Source organism: Phodopus roborovskii, unplaced genomic scaffold (assembly GCF_943737965.1).
Source record: "Phodopus roborovskii unplaced genomic scaffold, PHOROB, whole genome shotgun sequence".
Lineage (NCBI taxonomy): Eukaryota > Metazoa > Chordata > Mammalia > Rodentia > Cricetidae > Phodopus > Phodopus roborovskii.
In genome coordinates, this window is record NW_026126639.1 from 6,782,271 (window position 1) to 6,800,538 (window position 18,268).

The 18,268-nt window shown below is 48.1% G+C and overlaps 1 protein-coding gene across 1 annotated transcript in view; it reads right to left on the minus strand.

The window, feature by feature from the left end:
* Window positions 1–17,669, minus strand: part of Tmtc1 (transmembrane O-mannosyltransferase targeting cadherins 1) — a 171,249-nt gene extending 153,580 nt beyond the window's left edge. Inside the window, exons 1-2 of the mRNA XM_051173381.1 lie at window positions 17,149–17,669; window positions 1,581–1,758 (exon numbers count right to left, since the gene is read on the minus strand). Coding sequence (XP_051029338.1) covers window positions 1,581–1,758; window positions 17,149–17,654 — 684 coding nt within the window. The 5' untranslated portion in view covers window positions 17,655–17,669. The remainder of the gene's footprint in view (window positions 1–1,580; window positions 1,759–17,148) is intronic.
* Between the last annotated feature and the right edge of the window lie 599 nt (window positions 17,670–18,268).

Below are 18,268 nucleotides of genomic sequence, written 5' to 3' on the forward strand. Positions count from 1 at the left end.
CTTTACAGTGTAAATGGTGTGCTGGGTCAGACCTGTTCACCTCTTGTCCTCACAGATCCTTCATCTTGCTAAAGCAAGCATCTTCCCAGTGTGCTCCTCCAAATAATGGCCCAGCTCTTCAAAACCTATGCCTCTTTAATTGTATTATTATGGATTTTTTTTTTTTACTAGCACAAAAGCCCCTGGAAACCCCTTTTAAAGGCCATTTTGCTAATAGGATTTGCCTTTTGTTTTCTTTTTTAGAATCCAACCTCTATCAGGTTTTGATCACACTGCCCAAGGTTGCCTGGCATATGTACTCTTCTCAGCCATTGAATTAAAACTCTAACCACACAATCAGTTGGTCTTTCCTGCAGTAGCTGTCCCCAAGCACAGCACAGCTCTGCAACCGTAATTTCCAAATCTGTCAAAAATATAATATCCTGGCCTTCGATATGGAGAACTCTGCCTGGAACAGAAGCCTTTGGTTATTTTTCTTCATATTATGTCTACAAAGTGCATTGGAAAGTTAGGTTATTTCTCATCTACTTAAGTTTATACATGAAATTTACAAGCATACTTTTAAATACGAAAAGAATCTAACCTCTCACGCACCATACATACTGACATTTCGAAATTAGGCTGCATTATCCCCAACGGAGCCTCAGCAGCTCCAGATGGCCCATCTCCTGTTTAATGCTTTTCTTAGCTTGTATCCTAGGTTGGCCTGGAACTCTGCACGGCCTCCTGGCCGTGAACTCCTGATCTCCCTGTTTCCACTTCCCAAGTGCCACAATCCCTGGCCTGGGCCATTACACCTGCTAGGTAGGGAGAGCCCCTCTTTTCGGTGGAGACCTCTGGAGTCCTCTCTTCCTGTGAACTTCTTCAGATCTACTCCCCACTCAGCATTTTCTCTTGATGCATTGCACGCTAATGTTTAAATGTACTTTATCACATTACCTCTCTATAATGAAAATACATATGGATTCTTATGCTGTGTGTGTGTGTGTGTGTGTGTGTGTGTGTGTGTGTGTGTGCTGCAAGGCATGGAACTTGGGGCCTCACACATACTGGGCAATCATTCTACCACAGAGCTATATCTATGGCCTTTAATTATTTAATTATTATTTTTAAATTTCCCGGGGTAACCATCTCTACATATTATATTTTAATTACCTATCGGCCATAAAGCTTTTACCTCCCCGTATGTAGCAACACGTATAAAAGGGACCAGTCACCGTTACATGACACAGAGCGGCTTTATGACATACACTATGCCGTCAGGTGCACAATAAACCGAACCGTTCTTAATGGGCTACAGATGCAAACTAGCAAAGGTTCCTGAGCAAAGTCTTCCTCGCACAAAATCATTAAACTTCTCATCCAGTCACTCAGAAAACAATCCCTAAATTACCCAAGTCCGTGTACCCCATGCGAACATTCTAAAAGCAGCGCCGGCGAGCAGAAGGGTTCAGAGATCAAGCTGAACGTGGCGTGGGCCCTTCAATTCACAGGATTTGAAAGGGCGGATGATTGGTTTAGCTGATATATGCAGACATGGCTGTTAAAGGCCAGTATTTCACAGTGTCCATTATACTCACCGCCTCCGTGTGGACCGGGTGCACCGCGAAGAGCAAGGCTGTGACAAAAGCCAGTCCGCGGTTCTTGAAGACTGTTTTATCACAGGTGTACATCAGCACGAGGGTCACCAGGCAGTGTAAAATGACATTCACCGCATGGAAGTAGAAAGGGTCCATGCCAGTCAGAAATACGTTTAGCCTGTTTAAAAAAAAAAAAAAAAAAAAAAAAAAAAAAGCACAAATTAAAACTAGAGAAGTCTGTGTGAGCCATAATCACAATATAAGCACGGGCGCTCCATCCATCATTTAAGAAGACAAGCTATTGGATAATAGCTTCCAGTAACTCTCAACACTTTACGCCCGTGGACAGGCCAGCTTCTCCCTATCTCAGAACTGGCTCGTCTACAGAAATCAATGCAGACACAGTGCATCGCTTGCTATTCGGGGAACTTGAACGGCTCACAGAAGGCAGAAAGGCAGGTATCGCTCCATGACTCATGAAAAAGCACTCCCTTCGTATTATTCTTGTGTTTACTTCTAGCCCAGGGGAGGGTCCCCAAGTACTGGTGTCCTGGTCCCTGGAGAGGAACAGAAAACAGGAAATTGCAACTGTGTCTCAGCCAGGACGAACTAGGCGTGAACATGTGCTCTCGGCCATGGTACCGCCAGGAACCATGTTTCCGAATTCTTCATCTGGAAGCGAGTCCCTTTGCCACCCCACACAGGGCTCACAGGCAATGCTTGCTACAACAAGGCTCCATCTGAGACAACACAAAGAGCAAGCTCACCATGAAGTCTTAGCATTTGTAGAGCTTTTCTTTACATCGTGTGCATGTCTGGGGGAGGGGAATAGAGTGAGTAGGCACACGTGTTCACACATGTGTGCCACTGTGCACATGTGTAGGTAAGAGTTCCTTCTTTTCCAAAGAGAGGATAAAGTTCTCTCTCTCCACCATGTGAGCCTCAGGATCAAACTCAGGTCATCAGGCTTGGCAGCAAGCCTTTATCCACTGGACCATCTGCATGGCCAGGGTTTGTTTGTTTGTTTTTTTAAACACAATTCCCTACTGATCTGAGGATCTAACTAAAGGAGAACCACAAACAGAAGGAAAATCATGTGCTCAACATCATAAAAAAATAAATAAAAACACCTTCATGGCACCAAAACATAGCAGATATGCAGATATATCTAAAGGTCACCTTTACAATAACAGGATAACCTGTCCCCAAAGTCTATGGATCGTTGGCTTTCAACCTTCCTAATGTTTCGACCCCTTCATACAGTCCCTCCGTGTTGTGGTGACCATCAACCATAAAATTACTTTCATCGCCACTTCATAACTGTAATGTAGATGCTGTTGTGAACTGTGATGCAACTATCTGTGTTTTCCCATGGTCTTAGGTGACCCCTGTGAAAGGGTCATTTGGTCAAATGGGTCACAACCTACACGTTAAGAATTGCTGATGTAGAATTATAGAAGAAAAGTATGTTCCTCAACAAAACCTCTTGCTAGGCTTGGTGGCACAAACTGGTAATCTCAGCACTAGAACGGTTGTGGGAAAGGACTAGTGTGAATTTGAGGCCAGTGTGGGCTACAGTTTAAAGCTGCTTCTCAAAAACCCCAAACAAAAGATACTCTTATCCAGGGTGCCTTAGGGGCAGTGAGCTCTCGGTAAGTAGTTTGATGGTTCGCAGCTGTCAGCCCTCCAGTCCATCAAACAAAACAGCAACCCTAGGTCTTTATCCGAGGGCTCTTGACCTAGTACAAAATCACCCTCTTTTCCTAAACAACCAACCAAGAAAGTACAAATCACCCTCAGAGATGGCGTACGTAGGTTCTAAATAGCTAGCTTGACTCACACACAACTTGGACCTTCAAAACTCCAAGCATCCCAAGCTTCGTTTGGGCACACACAAATCTAAACCCCACAGTCACTGGTTGTGTGGGATTGAGAAACATCACTACCATACCCAGTCCCCAGTTGGTGGCACTATTGGAGGAAGTTAAGGTTAGGAGGTGTAAGTACTTACCTGGAAGAAGAATTTGAGGGGTTTATAGCCTCCCTTACATCCTGTTCTCCTACTTTGCTTCCTGTGTGTAGATGAAAATGTTCCTGTTCCTATCCATCTTGCGGTCATACTTTCCCCGCAACTGTAGACTGTATCCCTCTGGAATTGTAAGCCAAAATAAACTCTTTCTCCCTTAAGCAACTGGAGACGGGATTCCCTGGAGCGAATAGGCTACGAAGACTAGCCATACTGGTGATCTCTGAGTGTAGGATGCAGAGGAATCCCTGGGAGTGGGTGTATATTGTTGACATGGGCACAGTAATGCCCAGGACTCCAATACACAGGAATGGCAAAGCTTTACCCAAGTGATGCTCACCTACAGAGACTTCCCTGCATTGTACCTAGTAAGCACACCGAGGTTCTGGGTGGCCAGGCGTAGTAGGTGGCTTCCATCGAGTGAGCACAACCCCATCTGATCCCAGCTTTTCTGTACCCCTGTCTGTATATCTTTCTTTGTTCCTTCACTGCCTGTAGTCAGGGTTCTGGGACTAGAGCAGTGCAGGTCATGGTATATAGGTTTGACTGAGACAGTGTCTTAACCAATAATGTAGAAGAATGAACTAAGGATTGATTTTTGGCATAAATCTTGAACTCCCACTAACACACACACACACACACACACACACACACACACACACAATGTTATTTATAAAATACAGATCTAGAAATGTGTAAAAAGATAGAGACCAATACGTTTTAGACAAAATGCTAGCAAAATTTCCAAACATTGCCTGTCTGTGACTAGAGCACAGTCTCTGGTTCTGGAAGCCAGTCCAGGCGCACAGAAGAAAGGGCTAACTGATTAAGTTTCATAATTTAATAGGAGAGGGGCTGTGATCGATGCTCTGCATCTATGTCTTAACAGAGACATTCATCAAAATATCTTGAAGTCTGCCTGCTGCATACATGACAGCCTAGGATGGATTTGCAGCCAACACAGAGTAGAGACTAATACATCAATGTCCTCCAGGACTGAGACCTCCAGTGCCTGTCACAGTGCCCTTGTGTTATCTCCGTTCTGCCCAATGCCTTTACCAACAGCTCAGAATCCACACATGCAAAGATTACACAATGTCTATGCTTTAAGGGCGACTCACTGAGATTCAGGGGCCAAGTGGCCACAAGTGTTCACGTCAAAAGTACGGCGGAAGCTAAAACTCACTGGGTACAAAAAAGGACAAAATACTTGCATGCAGATTGGAACTGCACACATACTGTACATGCGCACGTGCATATGCACGCACATGGCCCAGAGTGGGTTGTTAACCTTCACCTGGAACAGTTAATGTTCTCCAGCCTCTGAAGAGGACAAATCACCAACAGAGAGACAAAGAGCCACAGAACTCAACTGTTTATCAACTCAGTTTATTCAACAAGATTTGCTAGGTGCTAACCACACGAGGCAGGACCCAGGGATGCAAAGAGAAGATAATGTTGTCTACTCTTAAAGGGTTCACACAGTAGTGGGAGCAAGAAGGGAACATGCACAGATCGTTAACAGAGAGAGGCAGAGCTCCGGCAATGGAAGGGCCTTCCAGGTCACGGCTTCCAGGGAGGAAAACATTTTCCAAGTGGAAAAAGAGAGGCAAGGCCAGTGGTACCCAAGGTGCAGCAGCAGGGCTGTGAGAGAGTCTCAGACCCTGCGGTCACCTGCACCAGGGGGCTCCAGGATGGTGAGGGCCCTCTGAAATGGAATCTCAGGAAGCTGGCTTTGGGGACACAGGGGATGCTAGAGCTAGAGAGAGAGGGTGAAGAATGTGACCAGTGTGCAAGGGACATGATGTCTGTGGAGCTTACAGCATTGCTCTCCAGCGTCTTAGAGCAAGTGTCACCCATGGCTGTCCCACATTAATACTGAAGTAGATGATGGGTGGATGGATGGACGGATGAAACACTGAGACAATGCACTTACTCAAAGTCTACCCAAGTTGGAGGGAAACAAAATCTAAACACATTAGAAACAAACCCTCCCAGGCCAGGTCCTACCCCTGTAAACAGTTTCTTTTTGTCTTTACACCTCTTTTATTCTTTTAGTCAGACGATATCTTTTAAAAGATGTCTACATACAAACATTTCTAATTTATCTCAAAATATCAGAAGTCTTGACAACTCCAGACTGCCTTCGCTACATGGAAATACGTGGGTCCCTATCTCATTAGGGCAAGTGCTCGCAATTAGCCATGGTCTCTGGTGTGCTTCTAGTGAAAGCCACTCAACTGTGATGGCACAGGAGATAAAGAGACAGTCAGAATGACTATTGTTTAAAGAAAAACAAAGTATGTCCCTAGGAAAGGATGTACGAGCATGGTGCTAGTATTCAGGTGTCCGTACTGGCCTGTCCTTGGGGTTCTGACAGGATATGCCCCCATGTGCAGCCACTAAGAGTACCACCTGTGCACATTCACCGTGTTCCCTTTAAAAAGGGCCCTGCCCACCTCCCACCTTTTTTCTCTCTTTCTCTCTCGATTCTCTGCTGTCTCTGTCTCTCCCTCTACCGCTCTCTTCTCTTCCGCCATTCCTGTCTCCAGAGGCCCCCCCCCACTTCCTCCTCATGTCCCCCAATTTAAAAAATCTCCACCCAAGCGCTGCTGCGTACCGTCTTTCTCTCTTGTGCAGCTTTTTTTAAAATTACACCGCATGGAACTACAAGGTGAGGTACTATGCACCAAAGACCAGAAGCTCCGCCCCCTCAGTGACTCGGTCAGGTGGCACCTGCAGCAGCTGAGGTTCCAACCTTTACGGGAAAAGGAGCAAGAAGGCTTCCGCTAAGAGAGCAGCCCACCTGCACCCGTCATCAGCTGGTCACGTGGGGGACGAAACTCGGGGCCTGTGTACTGCACTGTTTCCTGAAAGGGTTGAGGAGACACACTCATCCTCAGGGTGGGCGTTGCTTTCCAAAACAGACTCCAAGATACAAAGAGATCCACGGACAAGGCAGCACCCGTGGGCCTCTGCTCCTACCTGAGTGAGTCCTTGGCTGACTTCGCAGCTTCTTCAGCCTTCCAATGAGGATTCAGCCTCAGCGGCTCTGCAGGGACCCCACATGCCTCATCATATCGGGACCGCCGAGGCATCAAGCTTCAAGGATCCAACATAACAACTCTTTTATACTGCGCATACATCCTATGGGTTCAGTACTTCTAGAAAACCCTAATGCAGCTGGTGAACATTTAAGACAATACAAGTGCCTGGATGACCCAAACTGTCCACAGGAGTATAGTGACAGTCCCTTGTGGTAGGACGTCCTTCTGTATGCTGCGAATATGTGTTGCTTTTATCGGCTGATGAATAAAGCTGATTTGGCCAATGACCAGGCAAAATATAGCTAGGCGGCTAATCCAAACAGGAGAAAGAAAGAAAGGAAGGAAGGAAGGAAGGAGGAAGGAAGGAAGGAAGGAAAGAAGAAAGGAAGAAGGCGGAGTCAGAGAGACAGGGAAGCAAGATGTGAGGTAACAAGCCATGGGCATCGTTACCTCATGGATTAATTTAATTGAGAGAGCTAGTCAATAATAAGCCCGGGCCATTGGCCAAACAATTATACTTAATATCAAGCCTCAGAATGGTTATTTGGGAACTGGCTGGTGGGATGAGAAGCCTCCAACTATATGTGGTACCCAACATGGGGCCAGGAACACCATCTAACCAGAAGAGTGTCTCAGGTTCCAGGTCATCCCACAGTGCCTCCGTGAGGCACTCATTAACAACTGTCTACAGGAGTCATGAGCGCTTTTTCAGAGATTTCAGAAGCTAACATCTCTTCATCATGAAATCCATTGCATTCAGCACACAATAGACTCTAAATGAAATCTGTAGAGTAAACAAATGAATCTGAATTATACTGGGAGTCAGAAAAGCCCATCTTTCCCTTTCAGCTCTCAGAGTCTCTCATTTTATTTAGCTTGGTCTTTATTTCTCATTTAGAACTAGGTCAAGCAGTAGGATTTTTTTTTTCTTTCTGGAATAATCTTAACAGGAATCTCTGACCGTCTGCAAAGCCTCTCATTTTAATGGACTCCCCCTTCCCCTTTTGAGCCAACTGTCTTCCTACACAGCTGACCAGGAGAAGGGGGCATGAGTTCAAAGCACCCAGACTGGCTGTTCTCCACAACAGCCATAATCTGACACCGAAGGAGAATAAAAAAAAGCAAAAGGGGCATTAGCTCCTTGCCTCCTCCCTCTCAACAGTTGGGAGCTTGAGTACACTCTTTCCCTGCTAAAAGGGAAGGAGAAAAACAAAACTCAGTCAGGATGAATCCCAGAAAGACAGACATTCAGGAGTCCATCCTCAGACGCTCCTGGGTGTACTTCAGTCTGAATGCTCTACATCCATGAACAAGCCAGGTCTAGAAACGGGGCCAGAGGGGAGGACTTCCCACTGCGGTAGCTCCAGTCTACTCCTGTGCCCACCCCTCCACCCCCCACACCTGGGATTTCTAGACCTACCCACCCAGCTTCCTTGCCATGAGCACCTGCCAACCCCACAACCCTAGCGCAGCCTAACTACCAAACTTATTTCTACTGCCTGCCATGGAAATTACACCTTGTTTGGCATTCAAGCCCTGAGGCTCAGCCTCCTGTAATCTGGGATCCCTTCACTGACATCTTTTTGAAAGCCTCTCTCCCTGGCAGCAACCCCACACATATGTAAATCAGTCACCATGCAGAACTGTTCATTCTGTAGTTTCCCGGGGTGTCCACATCCCAGTACGACACACAGAACATGCCCATCTTCTGTTGTTTCCATTTGCCCACCTCTGGCTGTTCTGCAGTTGTCAAGCTTGGGAATGGTTTCCACGGTCATCTTAGCTCAATCAACCAATAAATAACATCTGGCTCAGCTTGTTTCCCCTCGAAGGCGAATCCCATAGATGCTCGATCATTCTGCCTCTCTTCTTCTATCCCTCCAGTTCTAGACAAATCAAAAATTCATCACCTCATCCATCTGAAGAACTCCGCGACTGACCAGTACCCCAGCGTGGAGAGAATCTAGTTCTCACTGGAGCACAGTCCTCTCCTCCTCACTCAGCACGGGAAAGCTACTCCCCAGGATAGGTGCCAGCCACCATTACTGTCTCCTTGGAGCTCTGAGTAATGACAGACTAAAGGGAGGGGCCCTGGCGACGACACAGGAAAGAGAGAACCAGCAAATAACTGAAGAGCCCAATGTCACATGTCTTATGGTCACGGTCATAACCATGCTGTTAATTTTGCATTTATTTTCTTTGGGAAGAATGTGTTCTCTAGCACACCTGGGCACGTTACAGTTCTGTCAGGAGCTACTCATAGTTACAGGAAATAACCTAGGCTAGGCAGAGTCCTCCTGAGACTCCTGACTCCAAATATTCCCAAAGCATCTGTGCATCTGACCAAGTACTATAAAACCTTTGCTTCCCCGTTTCTCTCCGGTCCTTCAGGGCTCTAGAAGGCCTTGCATAATCAAGGAAAATGCTGCACTACAGGGATGTCTTAAGAACAAAACTCAGGACCAAGGAGAGCTAGCCATGCCTGGAAGGAGGTGTGATGAATTCTAAACACACACACACACACACACACACACACACACACACACACTTGCCAAGCCTCAAGATGCACCCAGCTCAGAGCATGAGGGTGGCAGAGAACCTTCCAGGGAAGTGTGAGCAAACTCTGGGCTCCACGGTTTTACGGGGGCTTTACTATTTTGTGTTTCATTATTTGGCCCATTTGATTGACACAGGACTGAAGTCAATCTTCAGTCCCCCCACCTTCAAATGGGAGGTAGAGCTAATATTACACAGCTCGAGGCCATCCCTTTAATCATTACTGGCCTTTTTTTCTTTTTCTTTCTTTCTTTCTTTCTTTTTTTTTTTTTTTTTTTTTTTTTTTCTTGCAACGCCAAGTGCGTCAGTTGCTCCTCAGGTGTGGTGAACTCACGAGTCCACGCAAGCATATGAAATTCCACACATTGAGAAATCCCAAGAGTTTTTAGAAAGCAGGTTTCTCTGAAGGAAACCAAACTGAACACCAGGCGAAGTCTAGATTGCTGGACCAGCTACTTCCTTTGACAACTCTCTGCTGGGTTCCTCATGCTCCCTTTGATTATAGGAAGCAAGGTGTTGGCATGAATGGCTCTTAAGCCCCCGAGGGGAAAACGGGATGTGAACCTCCTTCTGGGCTTTGCCTCAGAGGTATAACCCTGCCTCCTGCCTCAAACTTGCAACATGCTTTCTGCAACTATTTGTGCTTCACTGGCACCCTGGGGGAGGGAGGGTGGTGCCAGACTAAAGACCACCATTCTGTCCACGTTATAACTAAGAGCCACAACCATCCTTCCACAGCCAAAGCTGCCCCTGACCTCCCGTACACAGGACCCTCAGGGATCCTCTGCAATATCCAAGGGAATTCCCCTTCGGCTTCCACTTTTCTCTTTGAGAGAGGAAGGAGAAAGGTAAATTAAGACAGAACACTGGGCTGGAGAGATGGCTCAGTGGTGGAGTACTTGCTGCTTTTCTGGAGAACCTGAGTTGGGCTCTCCATTAGGCAGCTCACAACCAGGGAGATCTGGATACCTGGATACTATGGCCTCTACAGGCACCATGCCCCAGTGTATATGTACACAGACACACATACTTACACACACACACACAGAGGAAAATGCACACAGAGACACACACTGAAAGATACACACAGAGACATATACATACACACACAGAGACACAGACACACCTAGAGAGATACAGACACACACAGGCATAGACACACACACGTACACACTTGTACAAACATAGACACATACTCATACATACACACAGAGAAAGAGAGATACACACATACACACAGAGACACATACAGACACAGACACACACATACATACACGTACGCACAGACCCACATACATACACACAGACGCAAACACACACAGTGACACACGAATACACACATACACACAGAGATACGTATACACACATACATACACACACTGAGACACACACAGAAACACAGATGCACGCACACACACACAGATACAGACACACATACATACACATGCAGATGTACACACAGAGACACAGATACACTAAAAAATAGTCTTTAAAGAAGACAGAAACCAAGCAGACCCCCTATGCGAAGAGTGAGCCCCGTGTGTAATTCTGCAGCCCTACTTTGCAAGCCAAGCAAAGCATTGCATGTTATAGACAGCTCACAGAGCAGTGACAGAACACTGAAACCAGCAACAACAAAGATGCTATCAGAGATCAGTGAGGGTTTGGATGAGGGCAGTCAGTCTTGTGTTGAGTGTTTGGTGCTTAGATGAGGACAGTCAGTTCTTGTGTTGAATGTTTAGTCCTTAGATGGTGGACCAAACCACTGAAAGGTGTTTGAATCACCTAAGCATGGATTTTTGGGCGTTGGACTAGTAATTCCCTTGTGTTATAGGGAGATGGAGCCTGGCTGGAGAAGTAGATCACCAGGCAGGCATGGGGTCCTGTCTCACTCTCTGCTTCCTGCTGACTCAGGTGACGGCTCTGCTCTGTCAAGCCAGATGCTCTGCTCTACTCCACCATAGCTCCAGAAGCCACGGAGCCAGCCAACCACAGACTAGAACCGTGAGCTAAAATATGACTTTCCTCCCTTAGGCTACTCCCAGGCATTTTGACAAGATGCTCGAAGAGTGACTAACAGATCAGAGTAAAAAAAAAAAACAAAGGCGAAACGTCGAGAATGTTCAGACAGGAAGGCCTCCATGACAAGGAAGGTCTCAGCAGATAGATACTGAAGGTACAGAGAAAGCCATCCCTGTGCAGCTTGGGAAAATGCTTTCCAAAGGAAGATGGCCCAGCACAGAGGCCCTCAGCAGCAGCAAGTCTGGATTGTGAAGAAGCCAGGGCTCCAGTGTGCAGGACGGAAATGACAGTCTAGACACTGGTGTAGGAGGCAGGCGTGTGGGACTCTGCAGGCAGAAGCCATGTCTTATCAGTGGGAAGAAACACATTAACCATTCCTTTGGCATGACCAAACATTCCTCAGTCCTCATAAAGAGCAAGGGCTAGACTCAATGTCTGGGGAAAAAATGAGTGTGTGGCTGCAAAGGAAAATAGGAAGACATTTGTGGAATAATAATAATAAAAAATGGACTACTTTTGAAGGAAATTGGAAATCCTATGATTTCCTTCAGGGACAGACTTGGAGAAAAACCTCACAATCCAATACTCAGTTCCTCTACTTCCTACTCTGCCTATGCAACCATTCTGAGGTCGAGACTTACCTATGAAACCAGGATCACAATCTCTATCTCCAGGACTTTTTTTAGTTTAATATAGAAGCTTCATTTTTAAAATTATTTTTCCCATAGAGACTTTACTCCCTTCAATTCTATTTTTCCGCCTTGCATGTGTGTCCATCACAGAATATCTGGGTACCTTAACCAAATATCCCAGGCCATCTTGACTTACTGTCTAGATTATACAGAAAGCAGGGTCACCCTGCAGAGCCAGAAGCCTCAAGGAAGTCTAATCGTCAGGAGTAGACACAAGATGAACATTTCAGGGCTCTCAGGTATAAGCCATGGAAGTCAATGATTGCACATTCTTAGAGCCAGCAGAATGTTCTGACTAAAAGATGAGAACTGGTAAAATCTCTCATTACCAAGCATTAAAAGCATGGCAGGTCCCCACAGCCACACACATATTAACATATTCTATTTTTTAGCTCTGACATTTAAGCCACCCACTTCACTCCTATGATTTATGACAGCATCAGAAGCATCGGTAAAACTGTATAGCAAACAATGATCTAATAGCCTAAACATGGAAAGAAAACCCATGAGTTTAAGGTCCTGTAATTAGCCTCAGCTTGCCCATCTTTAGGGCTGAAGACCACGCGTTGGGTTCTTTGTTGAATAGGGCTCCACTCACTGGCTGAATGGAAATTTCCACAGGAACTTCTTCCCAAGAGGAAAGGGGAAAGGAATAAAATGAAAACACTAAGCACCTCTTAAATCAATCAAGGCACTTTTTCAAGGGGGCGCTGTGGGCCTTCGGCTCTGTGTCAGAACAGTATCTATAGAGAAACTTAACACATTCCTCCCAATTTCAGAGGTCATGACCAGGGAGGAAAGTGACGTTATGTCCTTTACAGTAAAACGGATGCAACTGGAGATCAGAAAAGGCAATGTCAGATGTCTCCTCTTGTATGGGGAACTTGGATTTTTATATAGATATAGATATAAAACCATATATACACATATAATACACACATGCGCACACACATATATAACATGCAGGTAGAAGTACATAATTCTTTTGCTAGTCTGATGTTTAGTTTTGCAAGCCAGCAAGACAGCCAGTTGGCAGAGAGGACAGTAGGGAAAGCAAGGATGAGCTAGAACCACAGACACCATTTGCTACAGTACACTGCCTCTGACACTCCACCTTGACAAGGAGAACCTGCAGAAGGCCTGACTCTTTCACGACAGCTGCTCACACCTGTGCTGGCCCCGGGGAAACGAGTTCAGGGGAGACTGGAGGCCTGTGTGTGACCCCAGCTACCACCACGAGCAGCCAAAACTTCCTGCTCAATCTGCATGGGACTCCACAGCCCCCAAAACCTACAGACATTCTCAGCCTGATCATGGCCGTTTGATTCTCATCTTCCAACCCTCTCATATAAATGTCTCCTGGGCTCTGCTCTAAAGCAGAGCCACTCTGGGAAGTGGGTTCTAGAAACAGTTACAACACAGCTAAAGTGATGGAGTAGACCGTCCTGCTATAGACTCTGCAACTAGCACCACCTGGTCCCCTTTCCTCAGCCAGCTTCACCTTTTCTGTGACAAGCATGGTGAGGCGCTTTACTATTCAGGAACGCATGGCCGTTAGTTACCCTTTGCACACAAGCATTTGTCCAGCAAAAGAATTATGTATAAATTGGTTACGTTTGTTCCGAAGACAGCTTCTATCTCAGTATGTGGCATATATTTAATACATCGAGGATATAAACTTACTAAAAGAAAAAGGTTTATGCTTTGATTTGGGAGTCTATAAGTGGATAAACTTCGGGTCGCTTACAGAGTAGAATGCCGCTCAGAAGTGAAAAGGAACCAACTCTTCGTTGCACACATGCACCTGAGCAAAGCTCCAGAGAAATGCTGAGATTAAAACAAACAACAACAACAAAAAAAAAAACCCACTGTACGCTGAGCAATTCTGCTTTCGTAACATCGAAACGATAAAATTACAGCGACGGAGAATTTGTGGTTGTCATGGGTCAGGGTGGGGGTTTGCGGGTTAGATGTTAGAGTTTGGGTGCGTTGCTATGATGAGCAAGTATGGAGTCCACGTGACGGACATGTCGTAGACTCTGTAACTACAGTAGAATCTCGGAAATTGACACCTGGCATAAAACTGCAGAGAAGTAAATAGACACCAAAACAAATGAAATAGGTATTCGAAAGCTGATGAAATTTAGGGAGTGAGGGTGGGGGGCCACATTATATCAGTGTTATTTCCTGGCACCCAGGACCACTAGACCAGACGTGGCAATGCCCACAATGAGCTGGGCCCTCCTGTATCAATCCAATCAATCACTAATTAAGAAAATGCCCTTCAAGCTTGCATACAGCCTGGTATTAAGGAGGCATTTTCTCAACTGAAGTTCTCTCCTCACAGATGACTCCAGCTCGTGCCAAGTTGACACAAAAACCAGTCAGGACACTAGGCCAATATTTGATTCATACCAAACGATCAAAACAGTCTTCCGTCCCTTTTTGCAGGCTCAAGTTACACAATTAGACAACATGGCAGCTCACGGATTCTGCCATCTCAGCCCTTAGGAGGCTGAGGCACAAGAATTAGCATGAATAAAGAACTGTCCTGGGACACATAGCGAATCCTAACAAACAAACAAACAAAACAAACAGGGGGAAGAGGAAAGGGATGGAAACTACTAAAAGTGTCTGAGGGCCTTTCTACTTGCTTTTTACTGCTGTGATAAACACCACAACCAAAAACAACCTAGGAAGAAAGGGGTTTATTTGCCTTACACATCTGGACCACACTCCATCATTTAGGGAAGTCAAGGCAGGAACATGCAGAAACATGGGCAAACACTTTACTGGCTTGCTCAGCTTGCTTTAATCCATGACCACTTGCCCAGGAATGGCCCTACCCACAGTGGACAGGACCCTCCCACATCAATCATTAATCAGGAAAATGTCTACACAGGCTTACCTACCAACCAATCTGATAAGAGCATCATTTTCTCAATTGAGTTTCCCTCTTCCTAGATGACTCTAGCTTGTGTCAGGGTGATAAAAAAAAAAAAAAAAAAAAAAAAAAAAACAACCAACCCAAAACAGCAAAAAACCTAGCCAGCACTCTTAAAGCAACTCACACAGCAAAGAGCAATGTCTTAGACACCAAACTGCTCTGCATAAACAGTAAACACCCCAGAGACATTGCATGTTCCTCCTTTCCCCTTCCCATCAACCCTGCCAATTCCCAACTCCTCTTCTTCACTAACACCTGTGTGTGTGTGTGGGGGGGGGTGAAGTCAAGCTATTGATATCCGAGCTGGAGTTACTACACTACACGGCCCTCCCTCCCTTCTTCCTCTGCCCTGGCAGAGAGAAGAAGTCCTATTAGGAACTATAAACACTTGATAGCCAGCAGCTTCCTTACCGGTCCCCCCAGGGACCAGAGCTGTAAAAAAATCTGCATATGGAGTATTCTGAGCTTATACACCTCCAAATTAATCAACAGCCTCATCCACTCCATGAAAATGTCTACCAACTGTAAAAGGAAGCCCTCCTATTTTTAAGATTTATTTAAAAAAAAACTTGTGAAATTAAAAAGGCTGAGAAACTGCAGCTAAGGCTATCTTTGGGTTGAAAACCAACACAACTTTCCAAAGATAAATGTTTATAATGCATCCCCTTGGTGAGTCAGATGTGTTATTTTCTGGCCCTCTTTAAAACATTAGTTTTTCGGGGAAAAAAAAAAAAACCTACGTGAAAAGCCAAATGCCAGGTTTCCTTTTCTAAGTCACGGGGCCACCTCTCCAATGCCCTGGGCCTGAAGGCCCATGCTGGCTGTTACTTTGCCAACTGTTCCCAGATATCAGTGCCATGAGCTATGGCTGGGTTGAGGAGGATTGGAAAGCGGGTTAATGTGGGGCTAATATCCTGTGAATTGTTCTGTCCTAGTCACTCACACCAGCTCAAAGGCGGGAGTCAAGTTACACCGAATAAAGTCCAGCTCCTTTCCCCAGAATTCTGAATTCAAGCAGACACCCCCGCCCTACAAACTCGTACTCTCCATCCGGATCTACTACTTCACACCAGAAAAGCCGAGTCATGATTCCGGAGCTAGGGAAAAGGTCTCTCTCTCTCTGTGTGTGTCTGTGACCCCAGGCAGGTGCCCCAACACTTTGCGCTTTCTCGGTGTGAATCCCTCCCTCCCGGGGGCCACAGGGCGGACTCGGAGACTGGGGTTGCAGAAGTGCAGGATGTGGAGGCTGGGATTGGAGATGTTCCGGTTAGGGAGGCTATCAGGGGCCCAGTATGCAAAGACTGGTGCTCAGACTGGGGTACCTAACCCCTCTCCCCCTGGAACACGCACATCCTGGCAGCTCCAGAAGTATTCTAGGCCATCTGATCCCCTCTACTCCTCATCTGCCCAGCAGTCCAACCACCACCACCACCCAACCACCCCGAGAAGCTAACAACTTGGAGGAGCATCGCCACCCTCTGGAATCCGCCGGTCTCCATGAGAAGACCAGGAAGGATAGGGAAGCGTCCGGTGCCGAGTCATATCTACCAGCCCTGAAACCCCCAGGAACCTAGCAGAGAGAGCACAGGCTCTGGAGAAACTCGTCCCAACTCCGCAGCCCGAGCCCCAGGAGCCGGGAAGCGCGGGAGAACCTAGGCTTAACTGGGAGGACCGAGGCAGAGCAGGGAGGTCCCTGAGTAGCGCAGAGAGAATCCAAGACAGAGGCAGAAGGAAACTGTGCAGTGTTGAGACCCCGGGCAGAGCCTTGAGAACCTGGAGCTGACCCTGGTAAGGACCAGGGCAGAGCCAGGAGGACTCGGGACAGAGCCTGGCGCAGCAGGATCAGGGCCAGAACCCGGAGGATCCAGGCAGGACGACGAGGTCCTGGAGCAGAGTGCAGAGAACCTCCGTGAGAGAGAAGCTGGCGCTCCGCTGACAGAAAATTAGTCAGAGCCGGGAGGACCCGGAGCCAAGTAGAAAGCCCTGAGATAGAACCCAGGGGCACCAAGCATAGAGCCCTGAGGACCTGGGACAGAGCCAGGAGAACGGAGCAGAGCAGGGAGGAGCAAGCGTAGAGCCCAGAGGACCAAATTGAGCCAGGAGAACGGGAGGTAAAGCGGGGAGGAGGATCCAGCTGATGGCAAAATGATCTCGGGTACAGCCAGGAGGACAGAGCTGAAGGGGGAGGACACCCTAGAGGAGGTACGGATGGATCCGTCAGAAGTGCCACCCCTTCTCCGGGGACAGGTGTCCAAAGCCCAAGGCACACGGGGCTCACCTGAAGGACAGCACGCACAGCGGCCGATAGGACTTGTGGCTGGTGCTGTCCGCCAGGCCCTTGCCCCAGAAGTCGTTCGCGAAAACGGCCCAGCGCAGCGGGGTCCCGGGCCGCACGTCGGGGTTGTTCACGATCGCCCACACGTCGTCGTGCACAAACTCGCCCCGCAGCGAGCGCCCGTAGCACAAGCAGCTGGCCCCGGCTAGCAGCGCCGCGGCCCCGGCTGGAACCAGCCCGCAGCGCGGGCGCCGCGAGGGCGCGCGCTCCCCGCCGCCGCGGTCCCCGCGGGTCACCAGCATCGCGCCGCCCGCACGGCCGCTCCCGCGCGGCGCGCATCCTCCCCGGCCGGGGCCCGGGCGCGCGGTGGCCTGCGTGGCTCGGGCATCGCGCGCCCACTGTCCCCACCCGGGCGCCCCGTGCTCCGCCGCCGCGGTGGCCCAGCTGCAAATAAACAGCGGTCCCTCCGCCTCCCCGGGCCATCGCCGCCGCCTCCGCCCACTGCGCATGCCCGCTCGCGCGCCTCCGCCTCCTAGATCCCGGGACCCAAGGTCCCTAACACCTGGCCTCCGCCTGCGGGTGCCGCCTCCCAGGCGGCCAGAGCACGCACAGGTGCAGCCGGGACGTGGCAGGGCTTGGGGAGGGGGCCACTCGTGAAGGCCACTTGGGGTCGCACCGGGTATGCCCAGCTGCTCTCCCGGCTGGGAGATGGGCAGGCTACGGATGGGCAGGTCTCCGCCGCCTCCTGGCCGCGAGCCCGGGTGCTTAGCAGGTGCTGTGTCTGCACCCCAACACCGTCTCTCCCCAGAGGAGCGAGCCAACAGACACCCGCAAGACAGAGCGAGGATACGGTCCAGCGCCCGCGGGGCTTAAAACCTTCCACTGCCTTGCGCCCCAACCCTGGGAACGCGCGCAGCCGTACCTTCCCCAAAGTCGAGGGGTGCATCCGGGGCTGTGGACTTGTCTGTGGCGTTTCTCCGCTGCTGGCTTATAATGAGCCCTGGGTTTGATTTATATTTCCGTCCGGCTGATTTTTCCTTTTGTTTTTTCTTTAAACTCTTCAGCAACGAGAGAGGCGCCGAACACATCACTTCTGGCTTTCTTTTGGTTTTGGTTTTGAAAC